General features: G+C 36.4%; 1 protein-coding gene across 1 annotated transcript in view; it reads left to right on the top strand.

Annotated features, from left to right (window-relative positions):
• LRIG3 (leucine rich repeats and immunoglobulin like domains 3) overlaps positions 1-26,470 on the top strand; it is a 59,965-nt gene that overhangs the window by 17,776 nt on the left and 15,719 nt on the right. The window contains exons 4-11 of the mRNA XM_020990155.2: positions 15,817-15,948; positions 16,684-16,827; positions 17,877-18,020; positions 18,393-18,536; positions 18,972-19,115; positions 21,244-21,324; positions 23,370-23,441; positions 25,736-25,807. Coding sequence (XP_020845814.1) covers positions 15,817-15,948; positions 16,684-16,827; positions 17,877-18,020; positions 18,393-18,536; positions 18,972-19,115; positions 21,244-21,324; positions 23,370-23,441; positions 25,736-25,807 — 933 coding nt within the window. The remainder of the gene's footprint in view (positions 1-15,816; positions 15,949-16,683; positions 16,828-17,876; positions 18,021-18,392; positions 18,537-18,971; positions 19,116-21,243; positions 21,325-23,369; positions 23,442-25,735; positions 25,808-26,470) is intronic.

Raw genomic sequence — 26,470 nt, 5'->3', positions numbered from 1 at the left:
TGTGGAACTGAGGCAAACAGGGTTAAATGACTTGCCTAGGGTCATAAGCTAATAAGTGTCTGAAGCCAGATTTGAACTCAGGAAGAGAGGTCAGTTTGTAGCTCCAGGCCTGGCTCTCTATCCACTGCACCACCTTGCTGCCCCTGCTTCCTTATAACTCTAAAACTTATGATAATCTGATTAAGCTGTTTGACTTTAAGCAAATCACTTTTATTTCTTGGATCTAAGTTTCCTTATCTATAAAATGGAGACAGTAGCAGCAGCATTATCCACTCTACAGTATTATTAAGGTCAAATGAGATGGAATGTGAAAGCATTTGTAAACCATAAAACCCCCTAGACCTGTCAGTTATACCATCATCAATAGGGAAAGTGCTATACTTTCTAAAGATCCAATTGAAGAGCCTTTTGGAATTCTGTATGATTAACTACATAATATAATCCATAGGCTGATGGAACTTTTCAGAGAGTTTTTGTTGTATTGTATCTCAGCTGCCATATTTAGGAGTGTGTTTTATTTGCTTAAAATTCTCCTTTCCCCAAGCCATAATGCCAGGGGAAATTTTCCTAGCTTGTTCCTCTTCAATTCTTGCTAATTCTTCCTTTCCCCTCCTACTTTGAAAGTGCAACTTTTGTTGGCAAAGAATCTTCTTTAAATAGGCTATACTTTGTTATGACGGAGACCCTTTTTTTTAATCACCTACCCCCTCTAAAAATCACATATAATCTTTACAGTGAAGAATTGCTTAAGGAAATGTAAACATTGTTAGAAACTCTAGATTCCAGTTAGCTTTGACAATAATTACTTTGAAACTTTGAACAGGTCACAATCTTGGGAATCTTGAAGATTAATGGAAGTAGTCAATGTGGATAGTGGAAAAGTCTAGACTAGAATCCACACTTGCATAATTTTATTCTATTTTACAAAGTTAGGCGAGAAGGAAATAGTAAGAAAATAGGTTGTTATTTTTGTATTTCTCTTTCTCTGTATGTATGTGTATAAGTACAGATCTATGTTTACACAAGACTGTGTGGGTGGCCACCCATGCTTCAGTGCCTCAAACTTTTCATACAAGGGATATGGACACCTTACTCACTCTTTGGACAGCTTATTTTTTTCCAACTGCCCTCACACTGACAGAACTAGGTTTCCGGAGAAGTCTCTCTACCATGTAGTTACATTTACAACTCTTAGAATCCTAGTCTTCAGCCTGTTGTGAGAGAAATGTACTCATCCTGCTCACCACTTAAATTCTTTAGCCCCCACCAGTGTATTTCCATTTACACAAATCTAGCTACTGTCAATGATGGCACATTTAGATCTTAAACATAAGCATTTATTTAATAATAAGGTTAAAAATAATAACAACATCACAAGTACTAATATGTTAAAGCAACTTCAGGAATGATAAACATCATATTTCATACGTAGACTTGAGTCACATTGTTCCACTAGTGCAGTCAGTTTTTAAGGGGGCAAGTAAGCAACCACACAAATCCTCTAAGCAAACACGTGAGTACAGAAAACATTTGATTGGGAACTGATAACCCTGGAATTTTAAATTTCGTTGTCCTCTTTCTGTCTCAGTAACTGTCCAGAAATGTTCCTTCATGAGTATAGATTGAACTTCCACTCCTAAGTTGATCAACGTTGTTTTCAAATAACATGATATCTCAGCCACACTAGTTGGTTTGCTGAGTGACTTCTCTGATTTTTATCTTTCCAGGCTGTTTTTGTACTTGGCTTATGGCTAGCAGCCAATTTTACTGTCTATAATCAGGTAAATTCCATTTATCCCATCATCTTAGAATCATCCTAGTGTACATATTTCCTCAACTATATTTATAAAAGTTCTTTAATTCTTAATCTGCAAATCACTGAAACATATTTCTCCATTTGCCCCAGTAAATTTTCCAGCTAGTTACATTCAAGGTTACCAACTGCTGTCTCAGAACTCTGAGATTTTGCTTTAGTAACAGTTTTTCCTAGAACACTGAGCATCTATCTGTGCCTCAGACAAGTGAACTCTCAATTCAGACTTAACTCAGCAACTACTTTTCCCAGAAACAGATTAGTGCAACAGGCTAGTGAATTGTCACTAGCTTACACACACACACAAATGTACACATATACATGTACTTCATATTTGTTATTTGTCTATATATTCGTGCTGCATAGGATACAATATTACATACAGCTAGAAGGTAGAGTTTCTATTCTGTAATGATCCTTATGAGTTATATAACCCAGAGCATCAAAGAATTTTAGAAGCTTAAAGAACCTTAGAAGTCAATTGGTATAGGTTCTTTCCTTTGATGCAGTATTTTTCAATAGGCATTTATCAAGTACCAGCTATGTGCACTGCAGTGTGCTAAGTGCTGGGGAGACAAAGATAAAACAAGATATATAGCTGTTCTCAGGGTTATAATCTAGTAGGTAGTAAGATAAAGACACAAATAATTATATTAAAAGTTGCAAAATGAAATCTAAACAGAATTGAATGAGCAATTCAGAAGGGAGGGATTGCTTATAACTGATGTGGGTGGTGGGATATGGAATCATGGATGTTTGTACCCAATCCGTGACTTTAAGAGGGAAATAGCTTCAAGAGCCAGAAGAAGAAGATAAATGTAAGCACAGGGTTGAAGCCTGAGATAGGTTACCATCTCATACCTAAACTATGTTTATAGAGGCTTTCTTATACATTTTAATAGAATTTAGAATGAAAGTCAAGTGACTGATTTAAAATTCACTCTTTTATGAGTCAGTAGGTTGTACTGAAAAGAGTCCTAGAGTTACAGTCTGAAGATCTGAGTCTGATTCTTAGCCCAGCTGTTATTTGACAGATTTTTCTATTTGAAATATGTGTGTCTGTGTGTGTGTGTGTCTATATATATATATATATACATACAGACACAGACACACATATACACACACACGGGGGGGAAGAGACAGACACACAGAGAGAGAGAGAGAGAGAGAGAGAGAGAGAGAGAGAGAGAGAGAGAGAGAGAGAGAGAGAGAGAGAGAGAGAGATTGAGAATGTACTTAGATATAGTCCTTAATTTTTTTGTCTGTCCTGGACCTTTTCGGTAGTGTTCTGATGAAGCCTATAGATCCTTTCTCAGAAGAATGTCTTTAAATTCATAAAACACATAGGATTATGAAGAAAACCAATTATATGAAAATATAGTTATCAAATAAAAAAAACTTCACAGACCCCAGGTGAACAACTCCTGAAATAGGGAAGGTAAGCTTAGGCATCTCTGAGTCAGCTTCCTCATCAATTTTTGCTCCTACGAAATGGAGCCGGTATTTTTACTGCTCACTCCATTACTAGGATGCTGTGCGAGAAGTGCTTTGTAAAATGTAGAGCTTTGTATGAATGTAAGCTGCTCTTATTTCAGGTTCTGGGATTAATGTCATACTAACTCCTAGTAACACTGAAGTATTTCTAAAAAGGTTAATGTTAGCTATTTTATAGAGCTAGATAAAATATCTGGTAAATAATTATTCAAAAATTATATGTCCTTCAGCAGTCATATTCACTTGTGTCTTTATTTTATATAAAGGACTAACCATTTAATTTTACACTTCTGAATCAAAGGAAGAGTCGGGTTTTTAGATGTACTTAGAATACTCCTTTGACCCTTATCTTTTAAAGTGTGATTTGATTGACATATGAAAACTCTTTTGATTGTCCTTAGAAGCTGAGTATCAAAACTGTAGATATCTTTATTGTGCATATGGGTGCTACATGGTAATTATCTTTTGTGGTAACCTGGCTTCTAGTTGAAAGAAAGTAGAACTGACTTCTATTTTTACATATGCCTCTTTTTTAAAAATGCCCCTTGGAATAATTTAAATCCTAATCATGAATCTGGCTCCTTTGCAGAGGTTTCCTCAGTTGGCAGCATTCTTTGATGCCACTGGGCCAGCCTAAACAAGTTTTCTTTTAATGAGCTTTCTTAATTGTCTTTAAAGTGTAGTGAAGGAGAGAGCTTATTTTTATCTACACAAGAGAGGTCCTTTTCTTGACAAATCTCTGTATTAAAGAAAGTTCTTGCTGCTTTGGAGACAAATAGCTCTTATTCTATATGAATTTATTTTTAAGACAGCAATTTGCATATGATTTATAATATATGTTCTATAAACACACATGTGTAGACACATCTATATGAGCATACTTGTATGTATACTACATGTGTGTATATATACCTATACACAAAACCTAGAGTATGTACATGCCAAGTTTATGACTTCTTTAACAAGGTGGCTCTGGAGGAGAAAGTGAGGCTGGTGACTTTGCACAGGTCTTCCTCACTTAAATCTAATTCACTTGCATGTCATGGCATCACCTCCCTGATGTCACGGTCCTCTTGGAGAATGAAGAACAAGCAGCAGCAGCAATTATACATAGCGCTGCCTGCACGCGATCTACATAGAGAAAACATTTCCAAATAAGCGGTGAACTTCACCAATTAATATATCCATTGTATTTGCATGATATCAGTTTATAAAAAATGATCATTCACTTCACTAATTTATAATTTGCATTAATCACTGGATGTAATGGATGTAGGTAGATAATGGGCTCTAAGAAGTGGGGCATTGAATGATGTGAAAATGCCTTAAAATGAACTTGCTGTGAACACAAACACAAACATACACACACACACACACACACACACACACACACACCTGTTAGAAGGGGTGCTACTTGTGTACACTTCCTTCCAAAAAGCTAGAATCGCATATTTGGCATGTTACAGCTGAAAGGCCCAAGGCTGTGTCTTGTCTTGGGCAATAGGTACAAGATGGTAGCCAGGTGTTGACAGTTATTTCTTATTCATATAGATGCTATAAGTTGGTTGGTTGAGGAACGTCTTTGTGAAAGAACTTGACGTTCTAGTTCTTTGGTAACAAGTAGAACCCTAGATTCTCTACTTTCTTCCTGGGGTCCCTATAAGAAGAGTTGATAATTCATTTTCATCTGACTACTCCACCTAAAAAGGCGTGGAAGGCCTTAAACAAAAAAAAAAGGGCATCTCACGCTTTCTGATATCTTGTGATGAGTTTATGGAATGATTGTTTCTTCAGGTTTAATAACTAATTGGGAAAACAGCTTCATGATGATTCTTTATTTTTTTTTCAGCCAAAGACAAGGTTTATTAGAACATCCATCATGTTGGGCAGACTCTTAAGGAGCCTGAATGTTAGTGAGCTATTGGCTAGATTCTAAGAATCTGAGCAGTGGCTAGATTGTAAGAATCTAAGCAGTGGCTAGATTGTAAGAATCTGAGCCCATGATGATTAAAAAAAAGTAGCTAGTCATTTACCTCATACTTATAGTCACTATAGGTGCTGTTGAGATATCTGAACTATAAGTCTTCTTCAGAAGAATGAGAAAACATTTTACATATGAGAGCAACACACTGATCTATTTTAGGCAGTGATTCACACGGGCATATCAGAAATTAAACTTTGATAATTGACAAGGCATCTCTTGCCTCTTATTGGTTCTGTGACCTTGGATGAGTTCTCAGATTTCTCTGGGCTATAGTTTCTCCATTTGTAAAATGTAAGAGTTGAACTCTAAAGTTCCTTCCAGGTCTAAAATTCTGTAGCTCTCTGGAATTGATTTGTATCGCCAAAGGGTTTTTACAGAAACTGCTAAGTCATTGCCTTTGTCTAGCCCCAGCTATTCCTTAGTCAGGTCTTTCTCTGGTTCTTTGAATGTGACCTTGAAATACAGTGTTTCCTTTGGGCTGCTCTTCATTTTGTAAAACCAGCATTGTGATTTATCCCATGATACTTGGTGAGAGTGGTATTTATTTACCCAAATTGGTCTTGAAAATATGTGAGGTTTTTTCCTTTCAAATAAACATTTGGATTTTTAGTAGGAGAATATTTGAGAAGTTTTGCAGAATACATTTATAATATTCAAACATGCATATTCTTAACTGTTTTTAAAAGAGGCTGTTAAGCTATCACTGTCAAATTTTCATAATCTTTGGTTTGTCGTTTTTATGACTCTTTCATATAATGTGCATAAGTATATGCTTGCTCTTTAGAATTTTGTTATTCCAAGTTGTCATCTTACCTTATTGGGGGATGTAAATGAATTGGTGTTGTTTGATAGAGAAAAAAAAGTGCACTCATTTATGAGTAGTGATATTAATAATGTAATGCCTGTCTCCTCCAGTAATGATATTTGTATGTTGGAAGTTTATTCTCCCATCCCCTATGGTATCTGAGTTAAAGTTCATATATAGAGTCCTAAAGGGAAATGCCATAAACATTTTCATAAGGATTTTGATCTTTGCTTAGAAAGAACAACCCAAGGACATCCTCTTGGCATTTACCACACAGTTCAGGGGTAGAATTACCTCGGAAGACTTGTGCCCATATTAACCAGCTCCTCTTCGGTATCTCTATGGTGATTTAATTGCTTTTTGCTTTCTTTTGCTTTCATTCCTGACACCAGCTGAGAACTCACTTTTGTTTGTTGTTGTTGTCATTTTTCCAATGATAACCTCATAGATGAGCATCCTTTTAGCCCAACACCTAGAATCGTAGATGAGATTCTCCACATCCCCCTTTGTTAGCCAAATGGGAGAAAATTGGGAATCATCCCAGTCCCATACTCTTATCTCCTTAAGTCTATTACTGCACTTAAGATCTGAAACAGAGGGGGTAGATGACACTTTGTTCCTCATCAATCACCATCCAGGAATCTTGGAAAAGAAGCAAGCATCTTTAACGTGTTTCAGAGATGTTTCTATGTATACAAATGTATATACACAGAAGGGAAAGTTGGGAAGACATTTTTGAGAGAGCTGTCAAGCCATCACCATAATCTCCCAAAGGAGGTAAACAATATCATTAATAAATCTCCTTTAGACATGTGAGTTTCACATGTAGATATTCTCCTTTTCCCGTCTCGTGAAGATACGGGGTTTTCCTATAGTTACTCATTTGAAGATGAGCCAAAATGTAGCAGTGGGATGTAGGAAGTAAAATAGATATGGAAAATCGCTCTCAGCTCCTAAGCATTCAAAAACTTCTAGGGCTCACATTTGCTTACAGTTCTTCCTATGCTCCAGTGAAGAGCCCTAATTTAAAGAAGCTGAAATCCTGAGAAAACTTATGTTTTCATGGAGTACTTTAGTTGAGTTCATTTTTCTCTCAATAGTTAAGAGTAAGTATATTTTGGAGGAAAGTTTGGGAAGCAAATTATTAGAACTTCATCTTTTTCCCTACTCTTTATTATTAAAACTGCTTTCAACTCCAGGTGACAGAAGTTATCAGAATATCTGGAAGAATCGACTGGAAATGTAGATTCACCTAATTTGGGGGGGGGGGCTTCTAATAGATAATATTTTATTTTTCCCCAATTACATGTTAAGGTTTTTTTTAAAGTTTTGAGTTCCAAATTCTATCCCTCCCCCCACCCCAGATGGTAAGCAATCGGATATAGATTATACATATGCAGTCATGTAAAACATTTCCATATAGTCATAGAAAGACAAATTCCATTTAAAACAACTGTAGACAACATGAAATGCTTTTACAAAATGCTTTTTATGCAAATAAATTCAGATATAAACAATTGAAAAAAAATATTCATTGCTCTTGGGTAGGCCAAGCCGATATGATAAAAATGACAATCCTGCCTAAATTAACATATTTGTTCAGTGCCATACCAACTAATTTTTAAAATAAGATATTGTTTTCGTCTGGTCTGTTAATTGTATTAGTCCTAGTGTTGCTCAGTTGGCTGGGGAACATCTATATCAAGTAATTTTTTTCTTTGCTTGGAGGCATCCAAGAGGTAGATTCCTCTCACCTTTCTAATGTTAGGTCCCATGGTCTTGCTTCCCAAGGGAGGTAAGCAAAATGGTAAATTGTGCTGTAGCATACACATTAGAGGTATCCCTTGGTGATGTTGACCATAAAATGAATTTTTTTCTTAAATAAAAGCCCCATTTGCACATTGACTCTATTGTGAAACAAGAAATAAAGGTCTTTAGGTGTGTAGGCACCCACTCTTTAATATATCTTGCCTGGCCCTGAGTTGCTGTCCCTTCAACCACTTGAATTCACCTGATTCAGGGCTTCTGCAAAAGTGTCCCCCAATCTGCTGGCTCTTTGTAATGAGCCAGTATCCTCTTAGCACAATTTGTAAAATTTTGTTTGTTTTCTGGAGTGCTAGAGCTGATTAAGTGTGAAAACTTGTTTTTGATTAGTGTCCACAAAATTTACCTCAGTCTAGAAGATTAAGATTCTATGTATCATTCAGAAGATATCTTCTTATTAAAATAAGATTCCATTTGGCTTATATTTTTTCCACTCCGTCTGTCGTTTCTCCATGTTTATACTTTAATTTTCTCTCTCTGCTTTTCTGGGAATCAGGAAGGGTGCAATTATCTTAACACGGCTTTTTTACAATTTTGTTTTCCTATTGTGACTGTTATTTTGAGCTTTTTGTGAAAGGGGTCTTGTCTTGTAATGTATCCCTCACAGTATAGACCACAATCAGGGTCTTGTGTATACTCATGCAAAGTTTTCTGAATGAATGGATGAATTCTGTAGGTAGATCTTTTTTTAATCTGCCTTTTAAGGACAGGATACATCAGTTGACACAAATTTGCTTGGTCCTTCAAGGTATTCTTAAATTTCTGTCCCTGTGTTTTAATCTAGGTGTTTTTAATCTGGCATCCACAAACACTCCCCTCCCCAAGGGTTTCATGGAGAGATCTTTAGTGGGTCTGTAAAACTTTTTAAAAACTATTTTAATAACTACTTCAATAAAAATTAATTTCCTTTGAAATATTATATATTTTATGCATTTTAAAACACAATCCCAAGAAGATGTGCATAGATTTCATCAGATTGCCAACATAGTCCATGACACAAAAGAAGTTAAGAATGCCTGTTTTATTACATTTTTAACATCCTTTTGAAAACTTGTTCTGTTTCAGAGAGTTGTTTTCAAAAAATGGATCTTTAATTCCATATTTCAAGCCATTGTTTGGAAATCTAGGGGGCTAAGTCGATGAAGAGACATCTAGCCATCTCTCAGTTATTCAGGAAGCAATTATTCATTACCATCCATTGACTTATGTTTGGTCATTACCCTAATTTCTTCTTCCACAGAAGTATGTGTCACTGTGTTAGGCAGCAGAAGTGTAGAAATTCAGAACTGACAAGCAACTGACTGTTGCTTGTTACCAGCACTGGTCTGTGGAACAAGTTCAAATTGTGGCTAAAAGAAGTTCCTTTGATGAGCTTTGGATTTTGGATTTGGATTATAGAGACCTGCGACTTAGCATATATAATTGAATTATTTGTAGAAAATAAGGGATATTCAATGGACAGTTGAATGTAGCACCCTAGCACTTTTTCTTGTGCATGGATACCTTTCTCTTGCAGTACTAGGCTCAAATTGGGTGATGTTGCTGCAGGGGGAGGGAGGACTTAGGATGGAGATCCTAAAAGAACTAGGAATTTTTATTATTTCTTGTCCCATTAAGAAGTAGGAACTTCCTGTCCTCCCTGGATATAGCTACCTATTTCCACACCCATCCCAATCCTAATATTTGGCCACCAGAGGATAATTATACTTTGTCTTGGGAATTAATTTGAACTTAAGGTGCTCCATAAAATCAACATTGCCAAAATATTCTTGCTGTTTATGATAGAAGAATTGAAACACTTGCCAATCATGTCTTGAATAAATAAAACAGAATTGCTTACATGACATTTGGTATTAATATAGCTAAGTATTGAATATTAAGTATTAAAAAGCAGTACTGAGCTTTTTAAAAATGATGTTTCCAGCAATTTAAGATAAGGATTTAAGTGCTATTCTGGGAGACATAATGTGCTGCATAGAGCCAGGTTCAGGTCTCTTACTTGTGACATATACCAGCTGTGTGAGTCTGCTAGGTGGCATGTTGGATTGAGCTCTAGACCAGGAGTCAGGAACATTTGGGTCTAAATCTGGTCTTCGCTTCTTACTGAGCTGTGTGACGCTGAGCAAGTCGCTTAACCTCTGCCTCTGTTTCCTCAAATGTAAAAATGGGGATAAAAATTGCACCTACCTGACAGAGTACTTATAAGGTCTATCAAGTCAAGTACTATACAAACATTTATTGTTAAATAACTGGGGAGTCACATCATGAAATCATAGGGGCCCATATCGCTTTGCATTTTGGGGATCTGAGAAACTTTGATCTTCTTGGCTTCTTTATTTTCTTTGTGGACCCCTTGGTGTGAAGCAAGGCTCCCACACATGCACACCATTCAGCTGGTCCATGTCAAGTGGCATCTTGCCAGTTAGTTGGAGAACTAATTTGAAGCTGGTGTTTGGCTTTTATTCCATTCCATCAAGACAGACTAAAAATTTTGTGATACAGGGACCATTCTCCTGCCAGTTTTAAGGAATTTTTGTTTTATGGGGCAGAGCTGACACAAAGACAGCCCTGTGTAAGGCGCGTCTATAACTGAACACTTTCACACTGCAAATTAGGAGGCGTGCAGTTCAGGAAATTGTTGGGTTTGGCTGGAGCACACTTTTACTGCAAGGAAAATTTTATTCGTCACTCAAGTAATTGGCAGTTTTAATACCTTGTTAATAATTACCTTATAAACAAACTGATGGATAAACTAAGGCTAGTATGACCTGCTATCTACCTTGTAGCCTTTATTTGGCCATTGTGATAGACACTTGTGAGTTCTTTTTCTCTTTCCTTCCAAAATACTAATTTATTCCATTTGTTGATGGGGGGAAATACTTTTTAGCAAGACATTGTTGTATTTTTATTGTTGTTATGTAGTGGTAACTACACCAATCCAAGCTTGGGGGCCGATATGTACCCAGAACTTAAGAGAAAAGAGTAGTTGGGGAGGGGGTCTTGGCCTGGATGTGATTAGGATTAGTGTTTTGCATGTCGAAGGACATTCTGGTAATCTAAGCATTTGCATTACATATTTAAGAGAAAAAAAATTGTCTCCCCCACCAAGTCTGGTTAATTTTAACCAACACCTCCTGACCCCAAATCCTGTGGCTTGTCTCATGAATTGAGTTCTTTTCTCTGTCATCTAAATTCACTAATTGTATCAATCCTATTTCTCCATACCTCACAACTAGATCAAGGAGACTTGTTTCCTGGCAGAGCCAACTCTGAGAAATAGGCAGAACTCAAGCAGGTCACAGCTGGCTTTCATTTATCACTTGAATCTAAAGAAATATTTGTTTAGGGTTTGTGAAATCTGGAGGTCTTGATAATACATGGCTTTTACTTAGCATTGTGATTTAGTGAGAAATGGAAGGGTCATGGAATTCATTGAAAAGGTTTGTTTACAACTTTTATTTTTATGTCATGTTCATTTCTGAACAGCTACCTTCCTTCCTCTACCTCCTACTCAGACAGCCCTCCTTTGTAACAAAGTGGGTTTTTTTTTTTAAAAAAAAAAAAGGAGGAAAGAAGAAAATTCAGCAAAAGCAGTCGTGACATTAGCTGTCTGGAAGTCTTAGGCTATTCCACACCCCTTGTTCCCAGCCTCTTGGCTCTGGTCTCAGAGATTTGTTGGTCAGTAAACTCCCACATTTGGTTCAGTTTTGTTTTATTATTCTTTCTGTTTATACTGTTGTAGTTGTATACATTGTTTTCCTGGTTCTACTTATATACTTTTTGAAATGCATAGAATTCCAAGACTATATAGAATCAGGAAAGACCATCTAGATAGACTGTTCAGCCCTTTGGCCTATGGATGTAACTTAGTAGCAAAATTGTAGCTAGATGAACATTGATCCCAGTTTTAAAGATCATCAGAGAAAATTCCACCATCTTTGGTAATGTCTTTTAGTGTAAATCCTCAGAAAATTATTTCTGTATGTAATGTATAGTAATCACTTATATTTGATTTTAAATCCATTTCATATTATTACCTTCCAGTTCTAATTGTTTGTTACAAGAGTCTTCAAATTTTTTTTCATCATATATCCCCTCCAAAATTTTTTGAGCATGTACCCTTAAATGAATATATATAGATATATACATATATGTGTGTATATATGCATACATACATACAAAATAGAAACTAAAAGGATGCAATAAGTATGAATATTTGTTATTTAAATATTAAATATTATTTAAAATATCTGTTATTTTATTTTAATGGTACAAAAATGCTTGGCTCTCACTAAAAGTTTTCTTTTTAAATAAGAGCATTGTGATTGTATATGGTTCATTATTGTTGAAAATCCTTACATGATACTTTAAGATACTTTGATGGTCTAGTCTTAAGTTCAGTTTGTTATGATATATGTTTGTCGTAACTGGAAAATGATACCTCCCAGAGAATCTGAGATCCAGATAGAAGATGTGTTATCCTGGGCTGTACTGACTAAATCATGATACTTATTTTTCAAATGCATCCACTAACCATGCAAAAGTTTCTGTTGAAATTCAGCTAGCAAATGTCCATCTTCCCTGGTGTCATGGCTATTGGGGAATAATAATAATATAATTAGTTTTTATAGCACTTCCTCTGTTTCAGGAACACTCACTAAATACTTTACAATTTACAATTATTTCATTTAATCCTCACAACAACCCTGTGAGGCAGATGCTATTATTCCCATTTTACAGATGAGGAAACTGAGGCAAACCAATGACTTGTCCAGGGTCACATAGATACTAAGTATTTGAGAGCAGATTTGAACTCAGATCTTCCTGACTCTGGGCCTAGCACTCCATCCACCTGTCCCACTTCCCTGGAGGTTAGATTCTGAGGTCTGGAGATTGTCACAACAGAGGACAAAATGGCAGGGTAGTCTATGGTTTCCAGGTGGGAGATGTTTATTTGATTTTAAGCCTTCTTTTTGTTTGTTTGTTTATTTGTTTTAAGTGGAGAGGGGTCTTGGGACTAGGGCTTCAGATCTGAGAGTTGTTAGACTTCTTGAGCCCCCAAGCCCATTGACTGCAGAAACTGCCTCCACATTTTACCTTTTGCTACTTGCTGCTGTTTTGTTTGCATTCCTGCTGCTGCTACTGTTATTCTCATATCCTCCAGGGCCAATAGGACTCTTTTGTGTTCTTCTAGGCCTTAGAATCTAGGCACATGCCTGTCTTGTACCAGAATCCAGGGTGTCTTTCTGCTGGATATAGGCAAGGCGAAGGGACTGAGGGCTGGTGGAAAATAACTGTCTGCCCTTCTGACAGTCTGGGGAGGAAAAGGTACAGTGGGCCACCCAGTACAGCACTCACTGTAGTATGGGGGATGGGAAGTCAGAGGCTAGCCCAGGGACTATAACTAAGTTTCTTCTACCTGTCTACCCATGTGCCTGCCTGGGGACCAGCAGGCATTGCTGAAAGGTCATCATAGCTCAAACGGGCTTTTTACTTTTTTGTTCTACTGTTTTCCTCCCAAAGACCTATGGATTGTCTGGAATACTCACCGCCATGGGGTCTATGGGTGTTAAGTAGATTTGAAACTAGAATTTGAAATCTGCAGGGTGAGAGGGACGTAGGTAAACTTGGAAGGAGTCAGCATTCCTCATGGTGCTGCTGAGGGGTGAGCGTTCTAAGATGGCACTGAGACCTGTGAATGAGCTGTGGTTAATGTTCTGTGTCGCGGCCAACATAACCTCATTGTTTAATAAACATTTTTACATATTCAACCCAATCTCCTGTACCATCTGCATGTGCAGTTCTGTACTGTACTTTGGGAAGAGATGCTGAGAATGATACCCATCAAGCATTGTAAGATTATGAGTTATTGAAGAGTGATAATTCAGGGACATTCACTAGCATTAAGGCAGTAGTATGGGTTATTATATATACTTTAGAAGAACTTTCAACCAAATGGTTTCAAATAGTCCATTCTCCTAAATTTCCCCCTATTTGAGGTTATGGTATACTCCAAATACCTTTAGCCTTTCATATGTGAATACATGAGACATATTTTCAGAATCTGTCATCTTTGTCAGCATAAGCAACTCTTTCCATCCACGTACATTGAAATTGGGTCTCACAAGTTAATTCCTGGGATGTGACCTAAAATGCATAGAGGTTAAGTGACTTGCTTAGTGTCACCTGCTAACTAACAACACAGGGAGGGTTTAAACCCAGATTTTTTTGACTCCAGACCTAGCACCTTGCCTTCTATAGTGTATGACCTCTTAATCTTCATATAATAGACTTCCCCCCCCCCGCCCAATGTCTAAATAGACTCCTTTTTCCTATGTTATTCTGTTCTTGGTGATTTCCCTTTGTAAATATGTTGCATCTACTCTTATAAAATGACATTTTAGTTAATAGAACAAGCCCTTCCCCTATTTGAATTCAACCAAGCATGATAAGGATGAAACATAAATCAATCTGATCCCCATCTTGTACCAGGTTTGTTTTTTAAGCTGCTCCACTGAGGGACCTGGGTTAAAGGTGATTTTCTGAACATTTTTATTTGAGTCTACTGCATTTGCATACATGGTCTAGTGTTAAACCTTAATGACTGTTAATGCCACAAGTGATTTTTTTTTGCCTGCTTGTGGTCGGCAACTTAGAAGACTGTGCCCTTCTGGAATGCCTTTTGAGCAGTTCCCAGGGTATACCTGTGGTTTTGAAGATGATGTAAAATGGCAAATCAGGGAGGTACTTGAAGGAGCACAGAACTTGATCAGAAAACCTGGATTGGAGGGGGCCTTGGTGGCCACAGGACCTTGATCATATCACCTCAAGTCCTTTTGAACTTTACTTTTCCCAAGTGTAAAATGAGGATAACAATATTTGTACTACCTGCTTCATAGGTTTTATTCTTTTGTAGGGGGATGCTTTTTAAGCTTGAAAGCACTTTAAAAACATGAGTTATTAATCTACTCACTATGTCAGTGCTTCATGATCTCATTCAGTACAGATTTCTACTTATATTTGGCTTCTTGTAGAATTTTTAAAGGACTCATCCTCCCATAATTATTTTCTGCAGATTATCCATCCAACATGGGATACTGTCTTCCATTTTAAACCATTTAACATTCTCCCTTGGTACTAGTTTGTAGATTTTGTGCTGTTCATCTTTTATCCCTTGCTCTCTCTAATAAGTGGCCTCTACCATCTTTTCCAATTGTGTATTTCCTGTATAGTGTAATTTAAGGTGCTTCCCCTGTAAAATTATCATTGCTAATATTCTTCAGCCTTCTTTGGCCCACTATGCATCTCTTTATTGACATTTGAGTCATCAGCAATTTTGGTTTATCAGAGATTATACTGTCCGATGATTAGCAGCCATCAAACATTGCTAGAAGAAGAAACTTCTTTGGACAGATGGTTTTATATCAGTGAGCAGCTTGATTTAATCAAAGACATTGTACTATTTCCCCCCACCTACAATCCGATTTGTTTTCTTCTTCCTATTTAATTCTGTACTTAACACATTGTCAGTTTGCAGTATCTATCCAAGATGTGTGTTCTAGACTATGTCAGTGAGGTATACAGCCAGCCAGATGTTATAGTCTAGACAACAGAAATTTTTCATCCACTTGGTTCTTCCCATTTAGATTGTTAAGCCAATCTCTTTTGAGTGTTTATGAGTCCCTGTAATACTCCAACATTGTGAAAGCAGGAAATTCTTAGTATCAGTAGACACCATGATACCAGTTGGTTGACCATAGTCACTTAAAAATGATAATATGATGATAGTAATAAAGGTAATAATGTATGTAAAAAGTTTTGTTATCTGTAAAGCATCATAAGAATGTGAGCAGTTATTCATATATCATTATCAACTATGATATCTTTAAATTCCAGGGCCAATAATAAAATCACTGAAATTTTACCTGAACAACTAAAACCATTTCAATCACTGGAAACTTTAGATCTTAGCAGCAACAATATTTCGGAGCTCAAAACTACATTTCCTTCTCTACAGCTCAAATATCTGTAAGTATTCCTTCAAAAAAGGTTTAATATAGTAGTATCTAAAATATAACATTTGTGCTTATTTTGGTACATCATTCTCTACTATTTAAGTGGTATAATTTTGATTTATGTTACTGTAAAGGCAATCAATTGATTTAACTTTGAAATAGCTAAATTTCTTATAGACATCCATATCCTTTCTGGCTAATAGTAAGCAACAGGATTCAAGTGGATCCTATTTTGGGAGTAGGGAAAATCTTTACAAAAATTTCTTATGAGTTAAATGAACTCACTCTGCTACACTTGATTATATCAACCTCTGCATAATGTACTGATCAGTTTTCATTATTTCCTGCTTTCCAAGGTGTCAAATTGCTCTTATTACAAAAGGTTGTTAATATAAGACTTCTTCCTCACCTAGTTGTCTGCCACCTACCCAGAATTAGGCTAGACCAGTGATTCTCAAATTAGTGGTTCTCAAACTTTTTGGTCTCAGGACCCCTTCCTTAAAAATTATTGAGGATCACAAAGAGCTTTTATATGAGTTGGTTTATATTTATTGTAATAGAAATTAAAAGATCTTATTATCATAATGAAAATAGTTTAGAGCAGTAGAAATTAACAAATATCCATTGTGTCTAGTGGCAATAAGCTTCAGCTCGACAGGAATTCTCCTTACGTGCAGAAGACTTTTTTTTTCCCCACAGACAAAATCAAAAAAAAGGGAAATTCATCTACCATACTTACCTTCAACAGGTATATAAACAGCAACCCAATTAGATCCATGGAAGCTGGTTCCTTTGACAATTTGGCTAACACTCTTCAGGTGCTGAAACTTAATAGGAACAAAATCTCAACCATTCCCCCAAAGATGTTTAAACTGCCTCATCTACAATATCTGTAAGTACGATGTGCCTTTTAATCTATTTTTGTCCTCAACAGTTCTCAGAGCTTCAAGAGTAAATAGTAATACGTTAAAATGTCTTAGATGCCAAGGGATAGACTCAGTTTCCTTCAAATTGTCTTATGCTACAGATGTTACTTTCTAACTTAAACAACTATTGTCAGTACTGAACAAAGACAAAAAACAAGTTTCAAGAAAGAAAGATACAAAGATGCTTGCCAGTCCTATAATATAAACAATGATGTTTGATTGTTTACATAACTAAAAACATCTTTCTTGTACACTTATTGTTTTTAAACAGTGTTTTTCAAAACTAGAGAGTAATCAATGACCTAAGACTTAACAGGATAAACTTGCTTGGTCTGCTGGGCTACATGGAATGCTTACAATGTTTTCATTTCAGACCCAATCCTGAATTGTTACAATGGTTTTGTAACAATGGACCAAAATTTTAAAATCAAGGAATAATTTTATTTTAATGGAATTGTGTTATAATTTAATACACTTTATTTGACTTGTGATTTCAAAAGAAAATGACCTCTTTTACAAACTCTTTCCAATAAAAATGTTTGGGTGTTTAAACTGAAATCAAAGAGTATAAATATTTTATATTTAGTACCTGAAAATATCCACGATTTCATCATCATTGGCACCCTTTTCAACCAATTCACATTCAAACATTTAGTCAGTGGTTCCTGATTTGCTTGACAGAAATGTTTATCACCTAGTGATAAGGCTTTCTCCAAACTTGAGGGACAGTCTAGGCTGGTCCTTGTTTTAAGCCTATATCAAGATTTAGAGGACCTTTCAGAGCTTCTGTTTTATCAAGGCATCCTTTGAGAACCCAGGGCCATGTTTGGACCATGATAAGGAACTGGAATTGACCTTTTGTGAAGGGCAGCTCTGCCATGTTTGGACCATGATAAGGAACTGGAATTGACCTTTTGTGAAGGGCAGCTCTTTTTTATTGGGATCTATATAGTGAGAAAATACCTGCTGATTCTGATTGTGTAAATTAAGTATGCAACTCTCATTTTCCTTATAGGGAGCTGAATCGCAATAAGATTAGAAAAGTAGATGGACTCACCTTCCAAGGACTGGGTGCCCTGAAATCACTGAAAATGCAAAGAAATGGAATAAACAAACTTATGGATGGAGCTTTCTGGGGACTTAGCAATATGGAGATCTTGTAAGTGTGAACCATCACAGTTTCCTTTTAGAATTTCCAGTCCTGGAATCATGGAAGACAATTATTAGAAGTGGAAGGAAACTTAAGAGCTATGTTCCAGATCTTTTCCAGAGGACGTTATATTTAATGTCTCTGGATTATTTTGTTTGAAATAATGTTTCAAGTACTAGTAATAAGAATTTGTAAACATGTATTTTCCTTTCCTTTGATCTCTTGGTAACCAAGCTTTTTTGCATCCTCTGATCCCAAGTACCTAACAACAACAGAGACATGTGATCTGTTGTAATCTAATGAGTCTCTAATATGTATATAACAAGGCAGATAACACAATGAGTATTTGAGTTCTCTCTTTGCTTTCTGTTGTGGATGTAGGCAGCTAGACCATAACAACCTAACAGAGATCACCAAAGGCTGGCTTTATGGCTTGCTGATGTTGCAGGAGCTCCATCTCAGCCAAAATGCTATTCACAGGATCAGCTCTGATGCCTGGGAATTCTGCCAGAAACTCAGTGAGCTGTGAGTTGACTTTTATTCTCTTCACTACAGAGTTCATGCCAAAACAGATCTGTGAGCTTTTCCTAACTAAGTTTCCAAGGTGACAACACCCACCTTCTCTCCCCTCCCTGTTTCCCTCCCATCATCCATCCCTTACTACCACTCTCCTTTATTTCCTCCCTCCTTCCCCCAGTTGTATTGTGATAAGTTGAAGCCAAGTGCATCTATTTAATTGTAGTGATACATGTGCTGAAATATTGCCATGGTCATTTTCAAATGAAAAGAATCTCATTTGTTTAATTTGCTTGGATCAGAAATCATGCACAAACTCCGTATTATTAAGGATAATTTTATGGGGATTATTGTTATAATAGCTTTTCTGCAAAAATAAAGCATTGTGTTGAATTCAATAAGGAACATGTTATTAACATTGACTCAATTATTTTGCCTTTGCAGTGACCTGACTTTCAATCACTTAGCAAGGTTAGACGATTCAAGTTTCGTTGGCTTAAGCTTACTAAATACTCTCCACGTTGGAAACAACAAGGTCAGCTACATTGCTGATTGTGCCTTCCGGGGGCTTTCCAGTTTACAGACATTGTAAGTTACACATTTTGCGTTCAGTACATGAGCTTAATTGGTTCTTAAATGTGCCCACTTATTTCCAAGCAGATTTTCTTTGTTGTGAAGGAAATGTGTACAACCTCAGAAATAGTGTCTTAATCTTTCCCAGATCAGTTTCATTAAAACAGATCCACTGTATCCATATGTGTTTCTTAAAAAGATTAAATAGGTCCATGATGAGATTGGTGATTACAGTGTTGTCATAATCTCAAGGAAGTTGATGTAAATATCTCAAGAGGGAAAAAAAATTAAATCTACTAATTTTTCCTTATAAGAATTACAGATTAAAAAACAACCCAAGGCATAAATGTTATGGGACCACTAAAAGAATATAGATCATATGATATTAGCAATATATTTAAATTCACCTCTGTCTTTACAGAGAAATGAAGCTAACTTTATCGACTATTTTAAATATCTGAAGAGTTAATTTACCTTGTATAATTTACTTTTGTTCCTTGCGCATTAGAAACATTTTGTTCTGTTCACTGTTTGAAACATTACCTAATTGAAAGATACTTTGTATGCTTTGGCATACTCTGGCTTGTGTGGTTGGAACAGTGGTTTTAATGTTTAACCAACTTTTTGGAACATCTAGGTTTTTAGTATTCACCTAGTCATCTGGATTTAGGTTTAAGGCATGGCCTTTCTTACTTAAAGACCATGCCTTAAACCCAAACCCAGAGTGGGTGCTCTGCCCAAAGGAGTATAAATTTTGATCTCTGAAACCTCACAAGATATCTTGGGGTTTACCAGCTAGATTGCTTTCATAAGGACCATGCCTTAAACCCAAATCACTCTGTCTCTCCTTGATTGGCCAACAACAGGTCCCAGCCTAAGCCTCACTGGGTCATTGTTTGGGCCCTGAAGGCTTAGTGAGTGTAAATAGCAATTATTTCCTTTTTGCCAGAAGCCCTAAGGGTCTTCCCCTCCCAGACTGATTTTTTTTAACTAGGTAAAAGAGGCCATTCTTTGCTTCATTTCTTACCTAGCCTTAATCACTAAATGGGTGTTGCCTCAGTCAAACTGAGACCTGGGAAAGACCTTAGCTTAAAAATCCAAGGTCTCGCACTCCAGCAGGGGCCATTTCCAGTCTTCTTAATCTATATCTTGCCACTGGACCCAGATGGCTCCAGAGGAGAAAGTAAGGCTGGCAATTTTGCACAATCCTTCCACTTAAATCCAATTCACTTGAAAGTCATGGCATCACACTCCTGATGTTGTGGTCCTCTTAGAAAATGAAGGACAAACAACAATCATCTGGATATGTCCACATTAATACAGGGCTAGGAAGCTCCTGATTGACTTTGCTCTGGCCAAAGGGTTTGGGAAATTTTTTTAATGTGTATGTCTCTGACATAGTAGGTAGAGTGCTGGACTTGCTTAACATCACTGTGATTCTGGGCATGTCATCTGATAGGTCTACCTCATTTCTTTATCTATAATATGAGGATAATAATAACTATCTCCTAGGGTTCTTGCAGGGCTCAAATGAGACACTATCTATAAAGCACGATAATAATAATATCATTTACATAACACTTTAAGATTTACAAATTGCTTTTATGTGGGTTATCTCATTTGATCATCACAACCCTATGAGTAATGTATTATTATATTCATTTTACATATGAGGAAATGGAGGCAGAGAGAACTTAATTGATTTGTGCAGGGTAGTGTCTGAGACAAGAATCAAACCCAGGTCTTCCTAACTCTAAGTCCCACAAGAAATCTACCATGCTAAAAAATGTTAGTTGTTTTTATTATTGTGATTATTATTATTATTATTAAAGTTTTATTGCTTTTATGTACTATATTCAATACAATACTATTTTTATTAATATTATTATTACTATTAAAGTTTTATTGCTTTTACGTACTAAATTCAACATGATACTAACCAGCAGGATGGAAGGTCCTTGAGAGCAAGGATTTTTTTGTTTTTTGTATCCCCTTACACTTAGTAGATATATAAAGGATGTCTATTGAATTAAATAGCATTAATTGATGATTAAATCTCCGAGGATCATAGCTGTTTCTTCTTGAAATACACATGTGGGTCAGTTCTTCCATCCCTCATCATAAAATGCTTTGTTTACCACAGAGATCTAAAAAACAATGAAATCTCATGGACCATTGAAGATATGAATGGTGCTTTTTCAGGACTTGACAAACTTCGTAGGCTGTGAGTCTGATTTCTTTTCTGACTTGCCTCAATATTTCACCTAAAGAAATTTATTATTAAATGAGATCAGTACCATAATTAAACATCTGAAACTGAATTTGTAACTGGTTGCTTATTGTTTCACTTCCTTCTCCTCAGAACAGGTCTATATATTATTAAGGGTGCCTTATATATTCCTACTTGTTAGGTTTATAGCAAGACAATATCAATAGTATTTATTTATGAAGCACTTCTCCCTAGTCATATATTCATACCTCTAGAAATAGTTTGATTGGAAATATTATCCTTCACATGGCCACCAAAATAATCTCCCTACTATCATTCCCTCCCTCAAAAGCGTTCAGTGACTTCTCTTTGTTTTATAAAATGTACGTTTTCTAGGATCTGTCCTCTCTTTGTAGGCTTCTTCCCCATTTCTCCTGTCATACACTGTGTACAAATTAAACTGTATTGTAAGTTGTTTCCCTACCTTCTGGACATTTGTACAGGTCCTTCCTTGTGGCTGGAATGTACACCTAACACATCTCCACAAATCAAAATGCTACTTTTTCAAGGTTCAAATCTGGTGCCACTGTTCCCCATGAATCCTTTTCTGAGCCATCCTTTTCTGTACCATCACCCCACACCTACGCCTAGCAGCTGAGTGATTGTGCCAGTCTGAAATTACTTGTAGCATGTACTTGTAGACCCTACTTTCTTCTTAAAAAAAAATATTGTGAACTTAACATGTTAGCATCAACCAACATGAATATTTCATATACAAAGAATAAGAAAGAAGATTATAAAGGAAACTGAATTTCTATTACCTATTTTTTTTAAGTACATGTGTGTAAGTATTTAAATACATACACACACAGAGTTAAATAGATCACCTCACCCCCATCTGTGGGACCCTGGGCCACTTCTGGTGAACCACATAGGATCTCGCAATCTCGCTTGCTGCCTATCCCAAAGAAAGTTTCATGCCACACATTCTGAAGAGAGGAAAGGAAAATAAAATGTGAGAAAAGAAATTCTTTCTCTTTATAAAGGCTGCTTCATAGGTGGCTCATTCTGGCTCAGTGGTCAATAGCGAGATTGCTTCATTATCTCAAAGCACAAAGTACTACAGGTAAATGAGTCATAGTGTACTTAGCCCAAGGTTCCACAGATCACTAGGTTCCATTATATACATATACATGCACATACATATATACACACTCACAATTTAGCAAAGTAGAAACAATTTCACACATGACTGTATCTTTTGTTTTTAAACTTCATATACAATCAAATAGCTTACTATCTTAGGGAGGAGAGAGGGAAGGGGGTGGGAATTTGAAACTTAAAATCTCATAAACATGAATGTTAAAAATTGTCTTTATGGGTAATTGGAAAAAATAAAATAAAATGCCATTAAAAATAAAGTTCATATACTTTATTTCCCTTTCCTCCTCCCCCCTCATGTAGATTATAAACTCCTCTAGGGCTGAGTAGTGGTGCCTTTTATCCTCGTGTCCTCAATACTGAGTAGTACTTTGTTCAAAGCAGGTACCGAATATTATCTGTTGAACTTAATTCATAAAAGAGATTATGATTTCAACATTTTGCAACTTTTATACATAGTGTGATTGCTCATAAAGTATCAGGGAGGTAATTGTCAGACTGCAGAATTATGGTATCCCCAGCAAGGTTTTTAAAAAGCAATCCGATAAAGAATCTCAAGATGATTATATGATGCCTTTGCATGGAGGAAAATTATATTCATGAAAGTTCTATCTTCCCAAATTGTTAAGCATTAATCATCTTGTTTGAAAGCCCACACAAAATTTATTAAAATATATATTCATTTAATTTATTTTTTACTGTAATTTTATTATTTTATCTATTTTTACTTATTATCTCACATTTATTAAACAGTACGAGATGATAATGTTTATTTCAATGTTGAGAATGGAATCAAGGAAAATTGTTTCAGGCTTAGCTACACTTTAGAAACCATTTTGGTTAGGATTTTCAAAATATTTTTATTGACTTATTCCATTTTGCAATATATTTGTTTTCAGGTTACTCCAAGGAAATCGGATTAGATCTATTACCAAAAAAGCATTTTCTGGCTTAGATGCCCTGGAACACCTGTAAGTAAGAGGAATCTTGTTCATTTCTCCCTGGGGGGCAATTTCAAAGTCAATATTTCTGACTCATTATTACGAAAAAACCCCAGAAAGATATAATTTTTCACAATATGATAAAATCATGTCTATAGGCAAATCTCCTGACCTCTCTAGGCCTCAGGGTTTTCTGTAAAATGAGGGTTTGGACACAACAGTCACTAAGTTTCTTTCAAGCTCCAAATCTCAGAACCGTTTGCTTGTCCATTTGCTCTAGCTACGCCCCCAGGTTGTTATAAGGATATATGCTTTCCAGGAATGGTAATGTAGATTCTTTTTCAAAGTGCACCTTTTTTTTGAATGTTGTGCAAAAGTAACACAAATTAAAATAAGTGAAGTATAGATTGTTACATTTATTTACTCCCCCTTATAGGACAGTTCTTCAGATTTACTTTACTATGCAAACAATATAATGTAGGAGGCAAATCGGGGGAAAAGGGAGAGGGAGATATTTGTAAAAAGTAATTTACTGTTCTGTTTATTCTTCTGTGTTGTATAGCTGTGTTCACATAGCTGGCTTCTTATACTCCACAGCTCAGCAATTTAGTTGCAAATAAAATTGAACCTGCTTAAAAACAGAAGAAGGCTTTATACAATAGGCCTGTTTCTCACAAACAAAGCCCAAAGAACTGCAAAGAATTCTTTTTGGTTCAGCTGTACGAAAAAAAAAAAACCTTTGTTTGCAATCCCCCCAAACTGGGACCTACACCATTGTCTGAATTATATAGCAGTTCCCAAGAAAGTTCATTCTGCTTTTGTATAGCTCAAATTGTTAGGAAGTCTTTTATCTTAAGCCGAAATCTGCTTCCTTGTCATTTTCATCCTTTGTCCTTGTTTTGGCTTTTGAAGACAAGCAGCACCTAATCTTTCTAGGTCTTTTTCTGTTTAGATCTCCAGGTATTTTAAAGGTCTTTATTACACCCATGATATCTTCTTTTGTCCCAGTTAAACAGGCCCAGTTCCTTCATCTGCCTGTTTGTGGGAGGGTTCCAAGTTCCTTGATTTTAATTATGTTTCTCTGGAAACACACTGACTTGTCATTGTCTTTAAAATTTGGCACCCACATTTTAGCACATAGTATTCTAGATGTGGTTTGAACAAGACAGTGGGACTAGTACCCTATCCTTTGTTTGGAGGCTAAATGAATGAAATGTAAGATCACATTACCTTTTGACTGCCATATCACACTATTGACTTATGCTTAGATTGTGGTCTTGTTAAAAATCTCTGAGTTGTGTTCTGAACCAATAGCTATCTAAACATGCTTCCCTCATCTTATCAGTAAAATTTTTGAAACCTAGTACAGGTAATTCAAATTTAGTCCTATTCCTTTTCACTATTTTGTCCCACTATTCTAGCATGTTAATATCTTTTCTTTTAGATAACAATTCGGTTATCCACTAAATCATAGACAATGCCTAACTTTTTGTTGGGGCATCTAGGTAGCACAGTGGAGGGCATGCCTGCCCTGAGGTCAGAAAGACTCATCTGCCTAAGTTCAAATCTGGCCTCAGACACTTACTGAATGTGTGACCCTGGGCAAGTCACTTCACCCTGTTTGCTTCAGTTTCCTCATCTATAAAATGAGCTGGAGAGGAAATGGCAAACCACTCCAGCATCTTTGCCCAAAAAAACTCCAAATGGGGTCACAAAGAGCCAGACATGAGTGTAAAAGATTCAGCAACAGTGAACTTTGTGTCATCTGCAAATCTGAAAAGGTGGCCTTCTCAATCTAAATAATTGTTAAAGGTGTTGAGCTGAATCCAGAACAAATCTCTATGTTATTCCACTTGGGAATTCCCATGCTGCCATCCATCTGTCTAGCCCATCTCTATATTTATACATGAAGCAACATGGTGGTACAGTGGAAAGAGTATCAGACCTAAGCCAGAGGACATAGTTTCCATTCCTGGTTCTGTTCACTGTGCATCCTTATGCAAGTCAATCAAACTTTCTGTGCCTCGGTGTCCTCCTGAACTGGATGACCTCAGATATCTTACCTGAGTTCCAATCTGTGATTCCTTAATTGTGTGTCAAAGACTCTGCTGAAGTCCAGATACGCAATGATTGTGGCATTACTGTGATATGTCAGTCTAGGAACATCATCCATAGGGGAAATTAGATCTGGCATGACTTGTTCTTAATGATCTTTTGCTTCCCTAACTTCCTAAGTGCTCAGAAACAATGTATGATCTCTTCTAGAATTTTACCAGGGATCAACATTGATTCACTATATTTATTTTTTGTATACCTTTTTTCAGAGACCTGAGCAACAATGCAATCATGTCCTTACAAGGAAACACATTTTCACAAATGAAGAAACTTCAAGAGTTGTAAGCTTTTATTTTTTTTTCAAATTGTTCTGAGCAAGTACATAGAGCATAAGAGATTCCACTGGGTTTAAATGAGATCAAATGAAATAATATATCTAAAGTACATTGTAAACCCTTAAAGAACTACACGAATGTCAGCTGGGTTTTTGTTTGTTTGTTTGTTTATATGTTTGGTTTTTTTTCCATAATATGACTATCCTGGATAGAAGCATCATGGCATAATGGAGAGAAAGCTGGCCCTGAAACCAGGAAGAGCTGGGTTCAGGTCCTGCTTCTGATACATAACTGACTCAGAAACCCTGGACAGATCACTTAACTTCTCAGTGATCAAGGCAACTCACTGTGACCATAAGCTGTAGAGATGGTGCTGACTTGCCAATATTGGTTAGAGGGAATTCCCTCACCCAGTAGTTTTCCATATATAATATTATTTCTACAGTAGTAGAAATACTTTGGCCAATCTGTTCTTTATCACTGTGGCTACTATGTCCGGTGATAAGGGTCACTACTCACCCATTCCTGTCTATCCTTTGAAACTTAATTGGGTCACATAAGAAATAGAGGTGGGAACCAATGAAATAATTGGTGTGACTTGGCTAGACTCCTGAATTTGACTTTGTACATTCTAATATATCAGGCAATGCGGCTGTAGGCAGAAGGTTT

The sequence above is a fragment of the Phascolarctos cinereus genome, unplaced genomic scaffold, assembly GCF_003287225.1.
Source record: "Phascolarctos cinereus isolate Bilbo 61053 unplaced genomic scaffold, phaCin_HiC Scaffold_1;HRSCAF=81, whole genome shotgun sequence".
NCBI classification, from domain to species: Eukaryota; Metazoa; Chordata; class Mammalia; order Diprotodontia; family Phascolarctidae; genus Phascolarctos; species Phascolarctos cinereus.
The sequence above is the reverse complement of the archived record's forward strand: the minus strand, read 5'-3'. Positions and strand labels throughout refer to the sequence as shown.